This window comes from Sciurus vulgaris (assembly GCF_902686455.1).
Source record: "Sciurus vulgaris genome assembly, chromosome: 1".
NCBI lineage: Eukaryota > Metazoa > Chordata > Mammalia > Rodentia > Sciuridae > Sciurus > Sciurus vulgaris.
Genome location: NC_136461.1, coordinates 106,721,872 through 106,745,542, shown reverse-complemented (window position 1 = coordinate 106,745,542; position 23,671 = coordinate 106,721,872). Strand labels below are relative to the sequence as shown.

The window sequence follows — 23,671 nt, the reverse complement described above, 5'->3', positions numbered from 1 at the left end:
CCTCTGTACTGCCTAACCCTGCCACTATACTCCCTCTGTGTCCACATGTCAGGACAACACAGGTACCCACAGTACCAGTGACATTCTCCATAGCCTATCTCCCCAGATCATGGCAGGACATCACTGTTACTTGAGACCCAGCACTGAACAGATGTATTTTTTTTTTGTCCAGTTTTAGACAAGCAAGAAATACCTTCTCTGGCCTGCAAAATACCTTCTACGGGAGTTTTGGTTTTTTTTTTTTTTTTTTTGTTCTCGTTGTACTTTGAATACATTTTAACTCAGTGAGATGATGTGCATAGACTCCTGGACACAAGGGAATGGAAAGCATCTCCAAAGACATCCCATCCATCACCATGACTCCAGGCAACCTTCACCCAAGTTCCTATTCCCCAAGCACAGGTGAATATCCTGTTTTCACCGATCATCAGGAGAAAAGACTCCACAACTGCTCTTGGATACCCCACTCCAGTGTTGACTTCCCTTCAACACTGTCATTAACTTTGTGGTACAGGGAATCACTCCATGCTAGGCTGCCATGAGCTTTCAAAACTCAGACTTGAATATTTGGGAACAGATGTCACAAAGCAGCCTGATTGTCAGCATACTGTTTAGCTGGTATTGAAAAATTCTATTTCAAACCAAATACTGACATCTACTCTTGGGGTGGACCCAGCCACGGAGTCTTTATTTTACAGTAAGCGTTTGACATGTGGTCCCCTTAGGATTCCCTTCCATCTTGGATCTGGTCGTCATTAAATTGGGGGTGGGGGGGTTCTGCAGGTGTCCTGTTAGTTCTCCTCCTCCCAGAAATCACAGATATCACGTCCCTTTTCCTAAATCCTCTTAGCAGGCACAGAAGTGCCATGAAAGCAAAGCACTGTACTTCCTGGAGAGTGCTTGCTTAAACACGCACAAAGCTTTCCGATGCTTGGTTTGTTCCTTTGGTTTTTAGCAAAGGCGATTTTAAAGGAATCCGTTCCCTTGCTTTCCTATTCTTCGGTGCAATTTGGGAAACCCCTTCATGGTCTCTAAGAGGTCCAGTTACATTTTGGCACATGATAATCCACAGGGCCTTCTGCAGTTAGAAACGAAATACACACCTCCCTCTTTCCGCTGTTTCCCTTGGCAAAGGGGAAAGTCAGAGGAACTGGACCAGTCATGAAAGCCCTGACCAAGAACCAGAAGAAACCTCAGACAAGACACCGTCCGAAAGATGCAGTGCACGCGGTCATTGTCTGAGACTGCGGGCCTGAAATTGACACCATATGCGCCCTGAGGAGTGATTGCTGGGGGGTGGGCGGACCATGTCAGAACATTTTAGTAACACCTAATTCATCCCAAAGTTATAAATAAATATGATGCTCGCTTAAAAACAAAAGCTGGAAAATGCTCTAACTAGATTACTCCTGTGACAGTCCTTCAGGCAGAGGTGAACTTTATTAGGGAGACAACATGAATAAAGAGAAACACGTAACAACTTTTATGGTATATTTTACGTGATTTTATTTTTTTTGCAGTAAATAAAGTGGTTATAGGGCTCCAAGGAAAAGGGCCCAGATGTTAGAGAGTTGTGTGAAATTTAGGGGAAACAAGCTGTAAAAAACACAGTCATAAAACAGGCTGTCAGTGGCACACATCTGGACAATACAGCTGTATGTTCCTAGTGGCTGTCGTCACCCACGGAAAACTCAATAACCTTGTTTCACCCCAATTAGGCTGCATACCAACAGGATCAACATTAAGTTTCAAGCGGGGAGCAGCATTCGCCCGGCGCCTCTGTGTCAAGCAGCTTTTATCTTACATTTGAATTTGGTCACCAAGAAATAAAAGGCTGCTAACATAGTCATTTCCACTTTTATAAAACCCTGTTTAATTTATAATGTCCTAATAAGTCAAAGTCTGACAGTGTGGACTACTGGCTATGCCAAACAACAAAAGACTTTCTGTACCATGAAAGTGACCTGTCAGTCATCCCCAAATGGAACCTACCTGTCTTTTTCTGACCTCCTTTGAAAGTCTGAGTCTAACACCATTGTGGGAAGCACTCTACATTATTGGAAAAAAAAAGCTGAAATTCAGACAGTCCAATCTATTTAAAGTAAAGGATAAATGCCCCTCTCGAATGGCATTTTTCTTTTTCTCTCTCTCTCTCTCTCTCTCTCTCTCTCTCTCTCTCTCTCTCTCTCTCTCTGGTGGGGGGAGTCAGCAATGAGGCGTCTTTGCAGCAAGGCAAATATTACAAAACAGAAAATAACCTTTTATCTTTTAGTTAACAGATTGCGACAAGGGTTATAAAATGTCACTTTTCCTAATAATTGTATTTCTTCGTAGGTGTTAGTGGCAGCGAAAACAATTATGGATAGTGGAGAGAAATTAACCCTACCACTGATCGGAAAACTCTTGAAATTCCAACTTCTCCAGATTAAATTAAAGGACCAACAGAGACGGGAAAATGACAAGAAGGTACTGTGTGGCATGGGGGACAGGCAGTTAATGAAACTGAGCCAGGTTTTTCCAGGAGCACTTCCTCTCTTCTTAAGCCACCATTAAGTGTTACCAGGCAAATTCAGCTGTCACCTCTACTTCTTAGGGAAAAGGCTATCCACAGATCTATTAGAGGAATTATGCTGAATCCATTAAAAATAAATCCCCCTACATACGAAAATAACAGTATTAAGGACAAATGCTAAAGATTGTTTTTGTGGTAGTATATATAATTGCAGCAAGGAAGGAATCCAGGAAAGTGGGAGTTAGAAGAAGAAATGTATAAAAGGGAAAATAAGCTGTCAAGTCACAATCTAACCATTTACATTATTTTATATGACATCTATTGAATATCCTATTGAGTATCATAAAATAATTTGAATAGCTAATTCTGACTTGAGGAATGTGTATTAAAATAATAGGCACATCTGCACTTTTATAGTAAAGTGACAGTTTCAGTAGCAATCTGTCAATCCTATTTTCATATCAAATATCTGATAATTTATTCATATGTGGTTTTTTATTTAATTTGCCTATAGAAATCAGTGCATTTTAAAAAATTCACATTTGAATCTGAAAAAAATTTGTTAAGATACTCTTAGCAAAGTGAAGCCAGGTTCAAATCCATTTGCAATGATTATTTCTCAAAATAAAAATGCTTTTCTTAATTTTCCAAATGGTGCTGAAATATTTTTGGAAAGTCAAATTTTCTGTATATACATGTGTTTCTGTGTGTGTGTGTGTGTGTGTGTGTGTGTGTGTGTGTGCACATATGTATAGAAGATGAATTTTCATATCATTTCTTTGTGATCTTAAGTGGAAGATGCAAAATCAAGTAATGGAAAAAGAAAAAGTGAATACACCCCAATAATATCTTCTTCACCTTTGCAAGACTCCCTCTCATTTAGGTTTCCTATTTGAATTGGGCTCTTGACAGGATAATTATGGACGGCAATAATAGTAATAATACCACTTTGTGTTTACAATGTAGGGATTTTAAGTTTTTCAAAGATATTCCCCATATAGCATCCGTTAAGTAGCACATACTGTCCCCAGGAAAGTTTTGCTCATATGAATACAGTCAGTGTTATAGTTTTCCATCTATTGAAGCTCTTTCCATCATGGACAGAAGATATGTACCTTAAGAAATACTCAGGAAAGTTAAGTCTTGGCAGTAGAAAAATTGGAAAATTTGAAACTAGTACAGTAACATCTCGTCTTGCCTATTTAAATTCCAAAGTCATATGGAAATCTGAATTATAAAAAAAAAAGTAGGCTGCAAGTCTTGTGAAAATTCCTGCATTTTCTAAGTGTTTTGTACTTTCCCACAGTACCTATAAATAGCATGCCAAAAAGTGTCAATTTATTTGTTTGCCACCAATTTTAAGTCAATAATTGTTTTTTATAGAGTAGTTTACTGATTTCGGCTAACAAAATTTAAGTAAAAATAAACAATATCCTGGTAGCTCAGGAAATTTTTTAAACTATGAAATGATATAATAATATTCTTGTACTATTATTTTGCTCAGCAAGTCTTTGAATTGAGATCTATAATAATACTGTTATGAGATTCTAATATATGGAAGAAAAAAATGAAATAATAAGATTCTAATGAATCTTAATTCATTCGTTGAAAATATGAAAGTCACAAGGAACTGGAGTTTGAACTTCAAATACTGAAGGAAAAATATTAGACACAGTAAGAGAACTCCGAGCAATTAAGAGCCAGCAATAATATAATCTAATTTAATATCTTCGTTAACTTGGGTTCCCAAAGCACCAGCCCCCAAATCTTTGAGTTGAAACCATATGAGTAGGTGCTAAATAAATTGATGAAAACTGATTGGAATAGAATACTCTCCAGAAAGTACTCTTGGTAAAGGCGAGATGAAAGGACTTGTTTGCAAAATGATGTAATCTATGTTCATTTCAACAACTCTGCCCAAGAGGTCAGTTGGAACAATTGAGGTTAATGCTTGTCAGCCCAGAGTTTGGCAGAAAGAAAAATAAAGTATGTAAAACTGATACCATGCTATGCATTAGAAAGTGAATAAAGAAAGGAAAAAGAAAAGATTTTACTCAACCTCTTCCTCTTTCTTGAGCCTAGGACAAGATTCTATGATTCCTCCAAGGGGAGTGACTGAAGCTTCAGCTTTTGAACTGCAACATGAAGGCTTATGTGGATGTTTTCTTTCAAATGCTAATCACACTATATTGCTTACTACTTTTGCATAACCAGAGACTGTTTTCTATCTTCTGGGTTTAATTTTTGGAATTGAGTTTTTAAGAATGAATGCTTTAAAAATACCCATAGTAGCAATTATAGAAACTATTAGGGTGAAGGCAAGGGCAAAAATATCTAATATAGTTAGGTTCATATTCTTTTTCCCCAGGAGAACAAATATAATACCTTCCATATATTTGGTCCTGTTTCAATTGATAAAAACTTTTCTTAAAAATAAATGGCAAATAATAGTTTCAATTGCCAAATACAGTGAAGATGTTATTTTAGACTCCAGGAAGTTTAATAACTTAGAACACTTTAGTCTGGTGTGGGCTTAGCATTGCTTCTGCTTTCTGCTTTGTGAGAAAGCTTGCTGGCTAATTAATATTATAAAAAATACAAGGAAAGAGATGTTTTAGAACAGTTTTAAAGCCATTAGCTTGGGAATTTGGGGGACACAAATACCAGCCTCTAATAGCAAATTAGTTGAATTTATTTGAAAACATTTACCTATTTGAAAACACCTGATCGTTTACTTCCAAATATGCTTACCATGTTCTACAATTTTATTTTAGCATTTCAGAATTTCTGAATCTGCCTCTTACAAAATAATCCTAAATTAGAGTTTTATTGTTTCTTAAAATTTTAATAAGAGTGTTTTGCTTAGAAATGAAAAACTCAAATTAGTTAGATTTCATTATTTCTTTAAATTTTAATAAGAGACGGTTTGCTTAGGAATTAATTTTTCTTACATCATTATCTCGACATTTCTTTTGCATTTTTAGTTTTATCATTACTAATCTATTCTCAACTCATTAATCCAACATTTTTTGAAACATTTAGAGTAACAATGTGTAGTGGGCACATGTACTCTCAGAATGTTCATTATGATCTTGAAATAAATTGCTTAGTTTCTGTTCTGAACCACATTTTAATTTAGTTATTGGATTTTTATTTTCATTCATATTTTTGTTTCTTTTTAACTCCAACTTTCATGTTACATTTCAATTATGAACATTTATTTAAAACCAAAAGACATTGAGAATTCAATTAAAGAAAATGATCGTTAAAAGTAGAAGAAAAAATGAATGTAACACCAAAAAATTAATCATTTAAATAATTGACCAAACTAGTTTTATGTGCCTCTGAGTTGAGTTCAAAATATTTGCACTGGTTTTACAAAAAAATCCAAATAGACTGTGTTTTAATTTATAAATTCAAATAGTCCATATTTTCTTGAAATTTTTTAGAAAGCACATCTTTTATATGAAAGAACAGCTCTTTCTCTTTATAGCTTGTATGCTTTGTACAAGTTTTCTCATGTCCTTATTCACAAAAATTGAAGAGGAAGGGGATATAAAGAGTTATGGACAGAGTATTTGGTAAATTTCTCTTAAAACAATTCAAAATTAAAAGTACCTAAGTTTGATAATACAATATAACAAAGCCACAAACAACCCAGAGCCTCCTCCAACAGAGGAGGGAAGAGAAATGAGAGTAGCTCTCACAGACGTTTTCCAGCTTACTCCAGTCAAACCTGAAATACTGGATATCGGCCAACGCAATGCCATATTTTGCGTGTGTTTTGTTTGAAAAGAAAGGCCATAGGGACATACCAGGAAATTACAGGCTGGTTAGTTTTGATTCAGTTGTGGTTAAAATCTTCAGAAACTATTTTAAGAAATCAAACAGAGGAAGAGCAGGAACTCAGTTTAGAGGAACCCGCGTGGTTTCAGGAAAGGAATAACTTGCCTCACTAACTGGATGGAATTCTTGGGGGCTGGATTACCAAAATGCAGATACTACCAACATGAATGTTGGATCTAAGGAATTTTAAAACCCGGTCGTTCGGGGGAAATAATAAATGACTCCCTGGCTGGCCTATCTATGAAACAGAGTAGTACTCTCCTGATTTTGATTTTCATTAATGAAAACATTTTATGGACTTTCAGGAAAATTTAAAGAAACACATATTTTAAATAGAGTAGTATTTTTAAGTAGTCACAGTAGCTAATAACAATAGTTAGCTACTGTTATTGATTGGCACCGTATTAAGCTTTTGACACATGTTATATCATTTAATCCTTTAATTAATTTTATGAGAATTATTCCCAATCTGCAGATGGTGAAAACAAGGGTGTGAAAAGTTTAGTAATTTCCCATGGCCAAACAACTACTCCCAGTGATAGAATTGGGGTTCAAATCCAAAATTGTCAGGCTCCAAACTTAACTAATGTGCATACCTCTCCCAAGTGTGTCTCAATAATGATGAAATGGATCTCTGCGCTCACAAACAGTTGAGTGAAGCCCAAGAGATGTTTCCCCATAGGACAGATGGCTTTTCCCAGTGACTTACCAACAAACATCTGGTTCCATTAATTACATTACACACAACATCCTGAGGTAAAACATGGAAATAGCAGTCAAGGAAAAGGAACAAACTCATCAAAGATGAAGGTCACTGAGCTAACCAACCACCAATTCCCAAGGCAATCCTGTCTTAATTTCCTGTTCACCCTTCTTGCCCAGAAATGATCCAGCCTCTGGAGGAACCACTTAGAAGGCAACTTCCCAAGATTACTTCAGATGCCCTCATGTTTTCTCCCTGCCCTTCTGGATTGTGAGATGGACAGCACTGGGCGGCTGACCTCTCAGAGCCACATAGGATCCCGCGGGAGGTAGATATCAGATAGATATCAGACATTCTCACCACCACCACCCACAGACAGGGCTGTTTTGATTCTTTAAATTAGAAACTGCACCTTGAAGATGGCAGTGAAGAGCCTCAGAACATTCTGTAGGGTTCTAAAGATTGTATTATTTTGACACAGAAAGCCAATACCTTTCTAAGTTTATATGTACAATACCATAACATCTCTCTGGAGAAACAAATTCATAAACTTCATGCATTATGTTTCCTAGTCAGTGGAGGTATGGGACAGAAAATGAGGGGAGTAAGGGGATGGGGTAAAATAACAGAATAAAAAGAAAACATGGAAAAGGAAAAACGTAACATTCACAATGTCATAACCCTATTACAATTAGTGTTGACATTTTGGTATGCTTCTTTCTATGGACCTGTTTCTTTACATAGTTGTAATAATTATAAAAATATTTTAATCCAGTTTTTTACAGTTGAAACGTGTCACAATTTTTACTCATTCACATAGTATCCACGCCTATCACCATTTGTTGTGTGGTGTTCCACTGATTGCCATACTTTTCTCAATCATTCCTCTGTTGTTGAACATTTAAGTTATTTACATATTTTTAGAATAAACAATCACCTCTGTAGTATATAATTCTCCATATTGTCAATAATTTCCTTAGTATAGATTTTTAGAAGTGGATTAATTAGACCCCCCCACACACAATGTTCCCATTGCCTTGTATTTCCGAAGTAGGTTCTATGACCATTTAAACCCAGTCCTCTGTTATATTAAAAAAGAAAAAAAAAAAAAAAAAAAGAACGACACCCTGAGTAAATGAACTTGGAAATTGTTGTATTTTCTATATAATCTTGGAGATTTAACTGCACAGTAGCTGATTTTAAAATTGGAGAATTTTGTGAAAAAAATCTGTTTAATATTGCTTAAACTGTCTTTCAAACTTATTTAATCCCATCCATGTTCTCTCAGACCATCTTTTGGAATCCCATCCTCTGGAACCTGAATAATAGGTTGTTTATGAGAGAGAATGCTATCTTGAAAGAGAACTGTAGGAGCATTCAGGACCCAGTCTATAGTGGAATTAGTTGCAACTTTCATGAATATGTCTTTTCATCTATATTCTTAATAATATTTTTGTAAGGATCTTATTATAGATCACATATAAAACAGTTATAATATGTAAATTATTTATTAACTATACGTAAATTCATTATTAACTATAAGAATAAGATGAAGTATAGCTCTTTGTCATCAGTTCCACTGACTTTTATCTTTATCCACCTATTCATAGTGAGGAATGGGAGACTTAATCTCTATTAGTTATATTTGAATTTTGACATCAAGAAGTCATTTAGAAATAAAAATGTGATCTGAAATATTTTTAAGTATCAAGTAACTGGATTCTTTATTATAGAAGAGAATTATTTTTCTACTTTGGTTTGGGATTATAACTTGGGATTAAAGATTCTAGGAAGATGTCATTTGAGGCTCAACTAAGTATATGAAATGTTAACCCTATTTTTAGTTATTGCTAATACCAGACACCCACAATTGCTTTGTAGCTTGACTGGTGTGTCTACCCAAAGCCTTCTCACAGTAGGAGGCATCCAGATGCTTTCTGAACATGTTGCATTTTAAAGAAAATGTATTCTGTAATGAACTTGACCCTCCTTTCATATACTGGGGAACATGTGTTCCCCAAACATGGTGGAGAGAAAGATATTTGGGAATACTCCCTTCCCATACTTTTGTCTTGAATTGCCAAGAGTTTCTTCTGAGATTTTTAAGTTGTGAGCAGATGACCATAGGATGGGAGAATGTATCCCATGTTCTTCAGAAACAAGAAAGACCAGAGAAAGAGTTTGTATAAACAAATTTTAGTCTATGATTTAGGGATCAGCTTTGCTGAACACTTGCCTAATCTGGTTCTGATCCTCCGTGCCCTCCAATCCCAAGACATGAACACAGACTTGGGAGGAGTTTACCCAGAATGAGAGAGAAAGGGAAGGAAAACAGGTGATTTTCCTGTGACTGGGGCTTGGTAGAAAAGGATGTCTCACCTTTGAACCAAAGTAGAATTATAGGGGTCAGTCTATCACTGCCCAGAGCCAGAGGGGCCAAGCCTGGGTTAGTTCAATGGTGGAGGGTAAGAGAAATGAGGAAGAGAATGAACATAGAAGAGCAAATAGAATACCACTGAGGTCATCCCGGAGAGGACAGAAAGGACCAGGTAGGGCAAGGAACACATTCAGAAATCTACTACCACATCTCTGCCTGAACCTGAAGTCAGGAAAACCCAGGTGCTTCTATCTGCTTCTGTACAACTTCTGTGCAGAGAATTCTTTCTTTTTACCTGGGAAATTCTTTACATAGAAAGACTTCTTGAAATGTCACCAATTGAAAACTCATCATTGTAAATGGGAAATTCAGGATAGTAAGTTGTGTAGAAAGGGCAATGCAGTTATGTAAAAATTATGCATAAAATGAATTTGAAAGAATACATCAAATATCTTCTTCACTCATCTTTCTAGGTGGCAGAATTTTGATTTGTGTAAATTCTTTATATTTTTTCTAATTTTAATAAGGTTATTTTTATAACAAAAAAGACATTTAAAGAAGCAAATTAAGATTTATAAGGGCCCACTTTAAAAATACTTTTGTGGGCTCAGGGAAATTGATTGTGATCATTTCAGTGTTAATGGAAATTAGTTTAAAGATACTTTTCTTCAGTCTTCCAAGTTTGACCTGTTAAGGATTACAAAGTTTGAAAAAGAGGAAGAAGAGGGCAGTGAACAAGAAAAGTAGTTGAGGTACGGAATGTACGCGGAGCAGAGGGCAGACTAGCAGGAAAAAGAAGTTGGGAGAGTGTATCAGAGGCTGAGAGAGGCCAAGAAAGTCATAGAACAAGATGAGTTAAAGGTCTGGAGTCAAACGAGCTAGTATCTCTACCAGAACCATGTATGTTAGGACAGATTGTGTGTCCTAATTTATACAATGGAAATAAAATCAAACATCTTATAGACAATGTCTGAAAGCCCCTCTCATAGAGTAGACTTTGCTACTTCAATTTACCAATTCCTTTGAAGTCTTGATTATGGTCAGCTTTCTTCTTCCTAGAATCCCAAGAAAGTTCAGGAGACAAAGGACCCAGGGAGCTCCTTAACTAACAGAACTCCATCAACAAACCCAAACACCTTTTTAAAAACTCCCACCATACTTAGCAAATATCTGTGAAGTGATGAAATACAAGCATTAGTGCATAAAATGAATTCGTCTATATTCTTCTGGGTAAACTTTAGAATAATTTAACCTAAAGTAGTTTTTCTCAGAGCAAAAGATGACCCTGAGTTTTGACTTAAAATTGCAGTTGTAAAAATTGCTGGTGAATTTTGATGGCAATATCGGGACTTCTCTGTGGCAAGACCAGCAAACTCCCAGGGAGCTGCACAAGACACCTTAAGCCTCGCCACTAGAGTACCCGGCAGGAATCTCACCAGCGCCCGCAGGCTAATCCAACTCAGAGGCTCTGGCTCTTGCTCTATGGACCTATTCAAAAGAGTAGGAATGACACAGTCAGAATGGCTTAGTTTTGCCACTTCTGAGCTTTTAGATTCAACTATTACTTGCCTGCACTAAGCCTGAGTTTCCTCCCCTATAAAATAAGGATAATGCTCTACTCATTTTGACGGTTGTGAAGACTTAAGATGCAATATCTGTAATATAGGAAGAACTCAGTAAACAGCAATGCAATGATACTGATGATAATGATGACCATGACAGCCATGAATAGCTCTATGCTAATGTACTGCTGTAAATACTTTGGCCAGTTTTAGAGGACATAACTTAAAGTCTTAATTTTCAGGTTTTTTTTTCCCTATAGACAAGTTGTACATAGGACATCAAGCTCAGAGACTTATGTCAAAAACCTTGATTTAAACTAGAGGCTATAACTTAATCCTTTATAGCACTAACATCCCAATGCAGTCAACTGACCACAGGGTACCACCCAGGTTTCCCAAACCCTCCTATTAGTCTATCAGGACAACCTCTGCCCTGGACAATTTTGAATGATCACTGCCATTCTCTTCCTCTCTGACTCTTCTTTTCTAGTGTTTTTTGTTTTTTTGTTTTTTTGTTTTTTTTTAATTGCGGTCAGAGCTCTTCTTACTGGCCTCTTAGTTCTCCAAGAGTCATTGCCTTCACTCCACCCAGGCCATTTATTCTCATGGGCATACTATGAGACTTGTCATCACCAAAGTCTTGAAATCTCTCATTCTCCAACCTCGGAAACTTTCTCTCCTCTCCTGTTACTTGTGACCCAATATCTGCCCCACAAAATTTCTTCAACCACATCATAACTTCTCATCCATGGATCCCACCAGATCTGTCCGTCATCACCCCTGCTATTTGTTCAGCTTAGGCTCCTTGGTTCAGATTAGTATAACAATTCCTTTACAAATTTCTAGTTCCCTTGCGCTTCTCAATTTCTATCATGATCATTTTACAAAACTTCTCGTTGGATGAACTCAACGATCCATGATTTTCATGTCTGTACTCAAGAAGCTAGAGGTAACTGCAGGTATTCACATCACTCAACAAACTGGTTTCACCATAAATTAGCAAACTCAAAATTTCTAGGAGGGTCTCAACACTGGCAGAGTTCTGCTGCATTTCTTTAATACACTTGCAACCTACTCTCTGAGTTGACTCTTACACTACCTTCTTATTCAAACCTCCTACCTTTTATTCTGCCTCATCCCAGTTGCTGACTTCACCTTGTAGTTTCATTTGAAAAATCGAAACATTCTCTCAACACCATCAAAACCTCTCCCTTTCTTGGGCCCACACCCAGCCAGCCACCCTCTCCTTGCTGCTCTTTTTAAACTAGAAAAGCGTCTTTCCTTCTATCAATGTTTAGTTATTTACACATTCTCTTGGTTTCCAGTTCATCTGCCCACCTCAAGAATTTTCATTTTCCCCAGACCTTCAATGTCTCTCTACTGGATAATTCCATCAGCTTGCAAACATAACATGCTCTGTTTACACACACATGTGATATACACACCTTGACCTCAAAACCTCTTTCGTTCACTTCTGTACTGGGTGACACAGAGCCTGCTTCCCTCCATGAGATAACTTCTCAAAACTGTTGTGCCCTGTGGTCTCCCTATTGTTCCTGCCTCCATTTTTAGTACCTTCACACTCCACCATGACTCCACATTCCACAATGTTATCCACAATTTCTACCACTTATCTTTTTGCCCTTCTTGGTCCCGTGATTCTCTGGCTTCACAGTATATATTCCTTTCCTACCTTTTAGCTATTGCTCTATTTCTTCTGCTGGCATTCCTCCTATACCAAATTTGTAAGTGCTGAAGCTCCCAGTAAGATGCCAGACTCAGTTCTCATATTTCTTAAGAACACTCACCCAAGGTGATTCATCTCTTCCCATGAAGTTAACTTCTATCTATATGCTGCCCACTCCTGAATTTGCAACTCCAGTCAAATATCTCTTCCTGTGAAGAGAATGTGTATACTCCGTTTCCTCCTTCACATCACAGGGGCACCTCCTATGTAACTGGATCATTCTTAATAGTCTTCCCACTTTAAGTTAAAACCATTCCTCACCTAATCTTCTCTATCTCTGTAAGTAGCACTATCAACCACCCAGTTGCTCAAACTAAAATCCAGGGCATTATCTCTAATGTGCCATCTTACTCATCTAATCTTTCAACCCCTACATTTTCAACATGCAAAATGTTTCTCAAATTATCCTCCACCATGTTAGTGCCTTTCTGTCACTATAAGATCCATAGTGAACTTCTATTCATTTTCCAGAAATGATGGAGCCCTTTCCTAGCCTGTACCTGCTCCTCGCCAAAGCTGTGAATGATCTCCACAGCCTCCTGAGATGCCTCTTCCTAGTACTGAGGATCAGGTGCTGGGAAGAGTGGAGTTGTGCCACCAGAGGATCCAAGGTATTAGGCACACACAGAGACTCCATGGTACCATCAACATCACTTCTGGGGCCAAAGATGAACCAGGTGCTCTGGAACCCTCACTGCCAGAAACAACCTTGATAGGAGATCTTCTCTCTCTTCCATATCACATTCTATTAGCTGGTTGCCAAAGCATCATGTCTTCTGCTCTCCTCATCTCTCATGTCTTAGAGTTTTTCAAACTTAGTTTTCATGACCTTAGAGAAAATAGACATCAGAATCCAAGATATTTGTACAATAATTTTAATTATTTTTATTTTCAGTTTAGTTGAGTGTGGAAAAATAATAATGCAAACATATTCTGAATAGCCATCTTATTATCTGGTGTTGCCTCATTATTTTAATGAACATAAATGATTTATATTTATAAACTCGTACATTGGAAGCATAATTATATTGTTAAATACTGCACAAAATTTTTGGCAATTGTTTGAAAAGAAGAAAAAATGGTGGGAATATTGGGTCTTCACATGGTACATGATCTAAGCACACCCCAGAAAACCAACTGATGTTTTGTGCTGATCTCATCTTTGAACGTAGCAAAAAGCAACCATTAGGGCTGGGGTTGTGGCTCAGTGGTAGAATGCTTGCCTAGGATGTGTGAGGCACTTGGTTGAATCCTCAGCACCACATAAAAATAAAAATTAACAAAATAAAGGTATACATCTAAAACTAAAAAAAATTTTTAAAAAGTATGTTTGAGTAGGATTATAATAAAAACAATCTGTTAATGCTAGGTTCCCAGGAGAACCTTTCAGCCTTTTAAAATGGTCAATACATTACTTAAACTCTAAAAAGCATTATCAAGGAGGTTTCAGAAAAGAAATAACTACTCTTCTACTCTTTCTGATTTCTGTTTTATTTTAAGTTTTTATTTTGTTTGTATTTTATAACCAACCTCAATTCTCTCTGAAACTCAGGCAGAAAGTCCCCAGGTTTGGGCTAAAAGATGAGCCTAAATTTCTCACACCACAATGGTCCTCTGAACCATCCTCCTGCTCTGCCTCCAAACATCTGAAGTGACTTCTTAGTCCACAGTCTCCTCTCTAGTAGGATGAATTCTCTCACTCCAGGCTCTTTATGTGAGCAACTTCCTGGAACCCACCCCTCCAGTCCTCATGCATGGACGTGCCTTATCACAACCTTGATTCTTATCAAGCTGGAATCCCTACTATCCTGACTTGAAGAATGAATAAAAGGGAAAAAAAAGTAAATAAATGATGAAATGAAATAAAGGATTAATTTACCTGGCAGTAGAAAAGTCATTGCCTGCTCACTCTATGATTTGGAGTTTTAAAAAAAAAAAAAGAAAGTATTCTCTCTTTTCAGGTAGTAGAAGACAAAGTTAAGATAGAAAAGGATAAAGGGAAAGCAAAATCTCCCAAGGAGAAGAAAGCCCAAAATGCCAAGGTTCCTAAAGGAAAGGGCAAGGATCAGCCCGAGGTCAACATGACAGTGAAAAAGACCACGGAGCTGAAGCGGAGGGGAGAAGAAGATGAAACCAGCCGCTACATCGGTCAGTAAGGCACTGCTTCTGTTGGTTGCCTCTTGACTCATTTCACCACGTATGACACTGAGGAATCATTAGGATAATTATGCTCAGTCTTTCCCAGCTTTTTCATTCTTGATAAAACTATAAATCACTGACCTTCCATGACACTCCCAGAGGAAAATATTTCTATTTGAGATTCATTTGTGTTTTTAGCCATTATTTATTTAGCATGAGTCTCACTAGGCACATTTGCATAGTGCAGATGAAAGGTGAAATAGTGAGTTGATTGTGCCACCAAGGAGCTGATGATGCTCTTGTTGGGAACATAAGGAAAGTAGAACAAAGAGAAAAGTGAATGTTGTCGAGAGTGAAACACAGTGGAAATGAAATCAGGCCACTTAATTTGAACTTGCTGACTCCAGTTTCTCCCATTATAATTTGTCCTCATTAGAGCATCTAGAATTTTCTTTCATTTTAAATTATTAGCATAAAAATGATTTACCCTAGGCAGTTAGTAATTCTTTGCTGCCTCCCCTTGAACCCAAATGGAGCTACTTGTTATTATCTGCATTTTATTTATTTATTTACTTATTCAAATTAATAGACTTTATTTTTGAACAGTTTTAAGTCTGCATCCTACTTAAATGAGGTAGCACTGAACTTTCATATCCATTATCAATAGATTTATCTCACATGGCTCTGTTCTACATACACTAGACCAAGAAGCAATGATATGGATTCCATGGGCGAAATCAATACTGACTTGTTGAGTGACAGAAGAAAAATCATTACATAAAAATGGGAAGTTGTGCATCTGTTATACTATTCATAAACTGATCTTAATGGGCACTTGTAAGAAGTGATGTTTTTATGTGCCAGGCATTATCAGTATTAAAGTACGATGATGATTCTCATCCCCCAGAATATCACATTCTCAGACAAGCTCACTTGTTAATGCGAATAAAATATTATAGCCAGGACAAAATAGAGAAAATATGCATTTTTTTAAACTTAATGTGATAAATATATAGTTGCTAGTCAACCAATCCTCAGGATTCACAATCACTGACATAAGTGCGTATAGTACTTTGGTAGCAAGCAAGTCCATATTCAATATTTCCCTCTCCTGTAAACACCTCTACCTATAAAATACCACAAAACTGCAGCTACTTGTAATTCAGGAGTAAAGCCAGATGTTGCTCAAAAGAGATTAGAACCAAAAAAAAAAAAAAAAAAAAAGTTACAGGCTAAACTCTGACAAAATCCAAGCACACGTTTTCCATGACCACAGGCCTCATGTATGTTTGTCCTCCTATTACACCTATGTCTCATTTGCAAAAGTGATTTAATATTTTGTAAAATGGCCACAATCTTCTTACTGGAAAGGCAGTAATGAAAAACAGTCAACACTACTGCATTCCAGCCAACGGGACTGTTTTTTGGCAAGTGGGAAGGATTATGAATGCATGCATAATGTATATAGCCATTGAACTGGCTGAGCACAACCTGTTCTCTTTTACAATGATGGCTGCTCTTCTTTATGGTATTTTGAACAGATGATGAGCCAGATGATGGTGCCCAACATTACATTATTGTTGTTGGCTTCAACAATCCTCAGCTATTAGCCATTATGACTGAGCTTGGCATTCCCATAACCAGCGTGATTAAAATATCTTCAGAGAATTATGAACCTCTGCAGACACACCTGGCAGCAGTTAGCCAGCATCAGGAAGTTTTTCTTCAGCCAGAAGGTATGCAGTCTGCTACACAACTTACTGAGTCGTTCAACATTACCCGCTGTCCTTAAAGTACAAATGCAATCTGCTGTCCAAAACATAGTCCTATAATACATACATTATTAAATCTTTTCAAGACTTTGATTTGCTATTGATTCTGCCTGTATCAGCCAAGAGTCATAAATTTTGCAAATTAAAATCATACCCTGTGTTTATAATCCTTTGTAGCCAAAAAAAAAAAAAAAAAAACAGACTGCAAGTCTGCAAGTCAGAAGACTTGGTTATGCAACTACAGTTCTCAGGAACTTTTGATCTGTAACTTTCACCCAAAGCTTTGGCTGGGTGGATCACTGTTGATAATCAGTTCTTGCAAAAACCACAAGTCACCAAATGGCCCAAGTGAGGTCACATCTTTGGATTCTTGCCCTACTCTGCTACTGGCTTACTGAAGTAAGTCAGAGGGTGCACTTTACCATTCTGACCTTAGAATACAAACTTATGGGATAAGATCCCAACCACATTGCCATTCAGTCATTTTGACCCTTTGGGTCTTCTACTCAGGGAATTGTGCTAAACCACCTCTGTGGAAAAGAAACAGAAAGCTACTGTATACTTTAGAATGGAGATTCAGTATTAAATCTGTGTTTCCAGAAGTCTCAACTCTTTATGCCATATGTGTTGCTTTCATTGCTGTTTATTAATAATATTTCCACAAAGCTTTGTAACTTACATAGCCACATCCCAATTTCTGTAACGCTACATTTTTTTCAATTGCTTTTTAAAGTTAGAAATCACTACTCCCTATTATAATAATAATAACTACCATTTACTGGGCCCAGGTCTTAGGACTAAGCTCAGAACTAAGGACTTTATTAAGTATATTGATTTGTGTACTTCCTCAACAACCTGAGGAAGTATATTTTATTATTTCCATGTTACCAAAAAGGACTCTCAGACTATAGGCAGTTATTAAGTAAAGTAATTGAAATTCAAACCCAGGTTACTCCTGACTATCTCAAAGGCTAGTTAGATTAAATAATTTCTGAGTGAAGCTGGTGAAAAAATGCTGCATAAGTGCCATATTCTTTCTATAAAGATATTTAATGTACAAAAATAAATTAATATAAAAATAGACTTTATAATAGAATAATGGGATCTTAGTGGTAGAAACTAATATTCACTAACAGATGTAATAAGTATAAATGTTTCAGACAAATTTTCATGTGTAACTTTATGGAAATCTGTCATTATGTTCCAGAATACAAATGCCCAAAGAAGAGGCTGCAGCTGTTTTAATGTGACCAAAAGTTAAATGAAGCATAAATCACTCATCCAGTTTGTTTAGCCATGTGAGAAAGAGTAGTGAATCAACTATGTTTTTAAACAGTTACATAGCAGACACAAATATGGTCAAAAACTGATTTGGCAGAAAAACATGTCTATATAGATGCAATCTAAGAGTAATAAGAATATTAAGCATATTTAGCTTCTAAAATGTGTGTCCTTTTCATAATCTTTCTGGGCCTCAACTGTAAAATTTAGGTGAATAAGCTCATATTTCATATCCATCTCAAAAGTAAAATCTTCTGATTTCATAATTATATTATCTGGTTTCCAAAACTTCCCCAAATTACATTTTAATTCTTTTTCCTGATATAGTACATATATCTTGCAATGCCCATGACTCACTTTTCCAGTTAAAGTGGGAATAAATTCTGTAGTCTTCTTTTGTAGTAAATCACATTGCTGTCATTAGATATAGAAGCTGAAAAATTGAAGAAAGAGAACACCATAAAAGAACTCGAAACTTTTTGGAAGTACTTGGAACCAATCCTGAATAATGAGAAACCTGAAACAAATCTCTTTGATGTTGCCCGACTTGAATACACAGTCAAAGAAGCCAATTTTCCTTCTGACTGGTCAGACAACAAGATGATGGTTAGTACATGTGTTAGTGAGTGTGTTTGGTTTTGGGATGTGACACTGGTCCATGCACCCATTCATGTGTTCTGCTGATATTTACTGAGTACCTATGAGACACTCTGTGATAGACACTCTGTGATAGGACAAGGATAACACTGAATGCCCAGTGACAGTTATAATCTGAATCTGTAGCTTTCAGTGTATAAATTAATGATAAAAAGAATAAGGTGTAACATGTGGAAATAAATATTGGTGGTTCTTTTATTTATAGGTGTGTGGCTTTGTTTCATATCTCAATAATATTCTATGTAGTAATTAAAATGTTAATATATTGATTGTGAAAATAGTAAATTGTATAGTTTATTGTATTACATCTCTCATATATCAGAGATATATCAGTTCAAATGTTGTATTTTCTAAATCCTTGCTTTTATTGCCAAAATTGTATTTTTAGCATATTGACCAATAAACTCTTTCGTAATAGGATGACTTGACCCCGGCCCAAAATTAACAGGCCAAATTTTCTGAGAGCATTTATTGTCCCCTGCTACTGAGGAGCTTGTAGAGAGGCAAGACTAAAACCATAATACAGAGAACAGTGATCCAGGAGTTGTACATCTAGGTGCTAAGTTATATGAAACACACTCTAGTTTCCTGTTAACTCAGAAAAGGAAGAAATGAGTTGCTTGGAAATGTATTGAATGCCAAAAACATGGGAGGGTTTTTTTTTTTTTTTTTTTTTTCTTTCCTTAGAAAGGTCAAGTAACTATTTTTTCAAGGATGTTATGGAAGGTATTCAGGCATCCCTCCATTATTAAAACAAAGACAGAAGACAGAAGCAAAAATCTTTTCCTGTCTCTTTCTACCTGACACCCTGTCCCAACAAACAGGCTGTATATTTCAGCATCAAAGGAGCTAAACTGAAGCAGAGTCTTAGGGAGGGACTACATGCAGCCAGTGCTCTGAAAGGAACTGGGCAAAGTGGGTGGAGATGGTAGATGCATGTCTACTACAGTGACTGACAAAAGGGGAAAAAAAGCTAACTATCTAGGAGAGGAGTGAGATCAAAGCCTGTCACAGATGATAGGCTGGGGGATAGGTGCTTCTGACTCTAACAGTCATCCTTCATCATCCTTCAGTCTTGAGTAAGTAGCCTTGGTTAACCATGTTTGACTCGTAAAGACTCTCGACACACAGCAGTAGATGTCACCATGCAGAAACAGAACACTTGAGTCATTTGTCAACAGCCAGAGTAAATGTTAGCCTTGGGCTATAGGTGGAAAATGAAACTGAATGTAGAAAGCTGTAGTTGGCAACACAGAGAGTTTTAGCAAAACCGTTCACTCTTGACTTTGCCTCTGCCTCTTTCTACCCCTTCATCTATGAGAGTCTTCCTGCCTTCCCTATTATTCTCTGTTACCTAAGGTTGAGCTCAGAAAAGGACCTACTGTCATCTGCCCCACCAAGGACTGAGTAGTCAATGCTAAGTCAGCCTCCAGTCAAGCACCTTTTGTTCCTGCACTAGGGAGAACTCTCTTCTGTGTATCTTCTTTACTACCCAGGCACAGACTAGGAAAAGCTGAAATGTACTGAACTCTAATTAGAGTGCATTCCACTGGGACATAGATATGAACACTGTGACATGTAAACGCAACTTCAAAAGGTCCAGCACCATTCCTGACATCCTGCTTCCTACTCCAGGTGTCCAACAATTTCCTGTTCATTAAGAAGTTTAACCATTTAATTTTAAAGAATGTGTATTTTACTTTTTACCAAATATAGGGAACAGTTTAAAAGACAATTAAAATTTGGAAAAAAATATTTTTACATTGGAAAGATATTATCAGCTTAGTTGAAATACTAATTATGACAAAACATTCCTGACTTCAGATCTAGCAGTTTATATCCAATGTGTACATTTGGGACACATCAGTGACATTGACATCGCTAGAGAGCCAGTAAGAGCTATGCTGTCCAGCTGGTCAATTTGCAAGTAAATATTGAGCATTATATTCATGCCAGTGCTTTAGTATGAGTTCAACTGCAGTAATGTTTTAGAGCCAAGGAGTGCTTCAACAAGGTATGGTATGTGAGTAAAGAACCACTATCTAGGATGATGGGAAAAGAAGAGTCTTGAAAAAGACTCAGAAATAAAGTTGAACTTTAGAAGGCCATTGGATTTAGTATTGAAGATAAAAGTTCATTTTAAACTTAGGATCACATGATAAACATAAAAATAATAAATCGACTTCTAGTAGAAACAGACCAAATACATGGCATTGCACCCTCAGATCTACCTGTAAGTTGATAACAGCCTCATAGTCAATGTAGGAGCCGGCCAAGGAGTCCTCCTTCCTCTCTGGATGGAGGAAAGTATTTGCAACCTTGGCTGCAAACAAGCAAGCTGTATCTCTGCTCAGCCAAGGTAACGAAAGCTTTACATCAAATAAATGCCCATCAAGATGTGCTAACTGCTCATGTACAACATCTGCAACATCTCAAGTTAAACCCCGGTTGCTGAAATAATTTGCTGGCCTTTAGCATATCATCTGATGCTTGATTTTAAAATGAACTAACTAGGTTAAGCTAAGGGATCATTGGGCAGATGCTTTACAATATTTCCTGGAAATACAAATGAAATTGTATTTCCATTCAGTTAGGTAAGGAACACCAGGTTGAAGCTTAACCAGGAAACATCTCAATCTTAGCATGAACACATGAATCCAGATGAATGGGTGTGCTATGATGGGCAGAGCCTTGCACTTCACTGGGCTTCTGCCAGACTATGATTCACTGCCTCCACAGGAAGCTCTCACTCTGCCTTACCTCTTCAACTTAGAATAGGTCGAGCCCATTGATTCCTTCTTTGCTTCCCAGCAGACAGACAAAACAATCACAGTGTTTCCCTACTCCTGGAAATGAAAGTTCAAGTAATAAAGGCACCTGACCTATAACTTGCTTGTGGACTCATAAAACTTGTGGGCATTACAGAAGCAATATTCTACTGGAAATTTTAGTGCTTTTCCCTAAAGGTAGTGCAGGTTAAAGGAAAAGAGAGAAGCAGGGAGGAAAGGAAAAATATTGTTTGCACACACACTGTAGCATCCTGGATAGATGATACACTAAGCTGAGCAAGCGATTCCATTGTGCTCCCTGCACAGCCAGGCAAGAAATCATCTATCACTTGTCTTTGACTAAGGATATCAAAATTACCTAACACATTCAAGGAACTGAGATACAAAAATAATCAGTCACACTGTAGAAACTACTGACTGGATTTTTTTTTTTATTTAGTAGAAGCATTAATTAGCCTCTTCTATTTTAAGCATCATAAGGCCCTCTAAAGAGACAGCCTGCATTGTGGTGAACAAAATACAAAAGAAGAGTTCAGGGATGCAGATTTGGTCACCAGAGCTGGAATCCAGTGTGGCTCAAGGATTCAGGGATTTTCTTTTCCATAAAAAGTTGATAGGCTTAGTTGGTAAGAGAGACACAATCATGCACCTATTTATAATAGTATGAAACTAACAACCAATTGTTATTAATTGTCTCACCTGTAGCTGGAATTGGGCACCGAAATTTTTGAAAATATTGCCTGCCTGATGTATGACAGCCTGGATTGGAAGAGGCAACACCAGCACTACTTGGAAAGCATGAAGCTTATTAATGTCCCACAAGCAGTTAGTGAGAAAACTTTGCTAGAAACCATGCCGATTTCTGAGGTAGGCATGGCTGGAAAATCTTTTGTAAAGCACCTGAAGGAAAAATGACATAAATACTTGTATCGAGGTAATACTGCTGGCTAGAATTTAACATGTGAGGGTGGGAACAAGGAAAAGACCCCTAGGCACAGCGTTGAAGGGCTGAGTGGTGGGGAGTCTTTGACACTGGCAAAGATAAGGATGGAACTCACTTGTCAACACATGGAGTAATGAACAACATGTAGAGCAAGAGGGGATATTGAAAAAGTAATCACAACATTTATTTAGTGCCTACTGTGTGCTATCACTGAAAGGGTGCCGCACCTATTTCCTACCACTCTTGACACTTGACATGGTTCTATTGGAGTAGAGGACTCAGCACTTGACATGATCCTGTTGAAAGATCATCCTCCCTCTTGGGGGCCATAGGCGGGGCATGTCTCCACATGTAGTTGCTTTTTAATATTAATAATCAATATATCATTAGAAACATTGGAAAAACATTGGAAAGGTTTTACTGTATTGTGACACAAAATAGTACACAATAAAAATTTAGTAGTATTACATAGATAAAATATATGAAAATAAACCATTGTAGCTATGCTCAAGTTAAAAAGGAGCCTGTGATTACTTTAGTATAATAATTTCTAAATACAGATGGATAAAGAGACATTCCTCTGAGCTTGGATGTGGTGTTTAGCCTTTGTTGTTTTCCTAGTTTTAATAATTGATTCTGGAGATACTTTACATAATAAAAATATTTGGGTTAGTCAGAAATATAATTTGTGTTTTTCCTACATTTAGTCTAATTCTTTGAGAATCAAAGTAAGATTGTAGTCTGCCATTAAATGAAATAGAATAGGCTGAATATTAACTATAAGTTGATTTCTTTGCCCTTTGTTAATAACAGTAAAAACTTTTCACTGTTAAACACTGGAGTTCATGGTGGGCTGGTTTCTCAGAAAATCTAGTGACGTGTTTGTTCTGGAGGTTGAAGGCTGGCAGATCATGGTGCCCTCGGTTTGGCTGGGGGATGGGGTTGTTTTGGTCTGGCTGGGAAATAAGGTTGTTTTGGTCTGGACTGTCATACAGAGGGAATGTGTACTTTGAGAAGAAGCATAGATTGTACTTTTGAAGGTTTTTCTTCTTTTAAACTAAATGATATAATCACTACTAAAGAAAAAATGTATAAAACAGGCTGGCAAGAAAAATAAAGATAGAGATTCAGCCTCAGAACACTTGGTGTCTCTGTCTGCTGTTTCTCCACCGCGCCGCTGCCTCCCATCCACCTAGGACCCCCGACCGCTGCTAGGGCTGGACCCCAGGAAAAGGGGTTGGCAATACAACAGACTCACTCCCTGTTCTGACTGACGTCAGCTTTCATAGAGTCAAGGCCACATCAGTTTCAACGTGGCATGATGAACACCACGAGCTGTCAAC

At 37.2% G+C, this 23,671-nt stretch overlaps 1 protein-coding gene across 1 annotated transcript in view; it reads left to right on the top strand.

The window, feature by feature from the left end:
* The window catches only part of SPAG17 (sperm associated antigen 17), a 211,042-nt gene that overhangs the window by 64,975 nt on the left and 122,396 nt on the right, over positions 1–23,671 (top strand). The window contains exons 4-8 of the mRNA XM_079156427.1: positions 2,335–2,466; positions 14,709–14,895; positions 16,428–16,622; positions 18,364–18,545; positions 22,091–22,252. Coding sequence (XP_079012553.1) covers positions 2,335–2,466; positions 14,709–14,895; positions 16,428–16,622; positions 18,364–18,545; positions 22,091–22,252 — 858 coding nt within the window. The remainder of the gene's footprint in view (positions 1–2,334; positions 2,467–14,708; positions 14,896–16,427; positions 16,623–18,363; positions 18,546–22,090; positions 22,253–23,671) is intronic.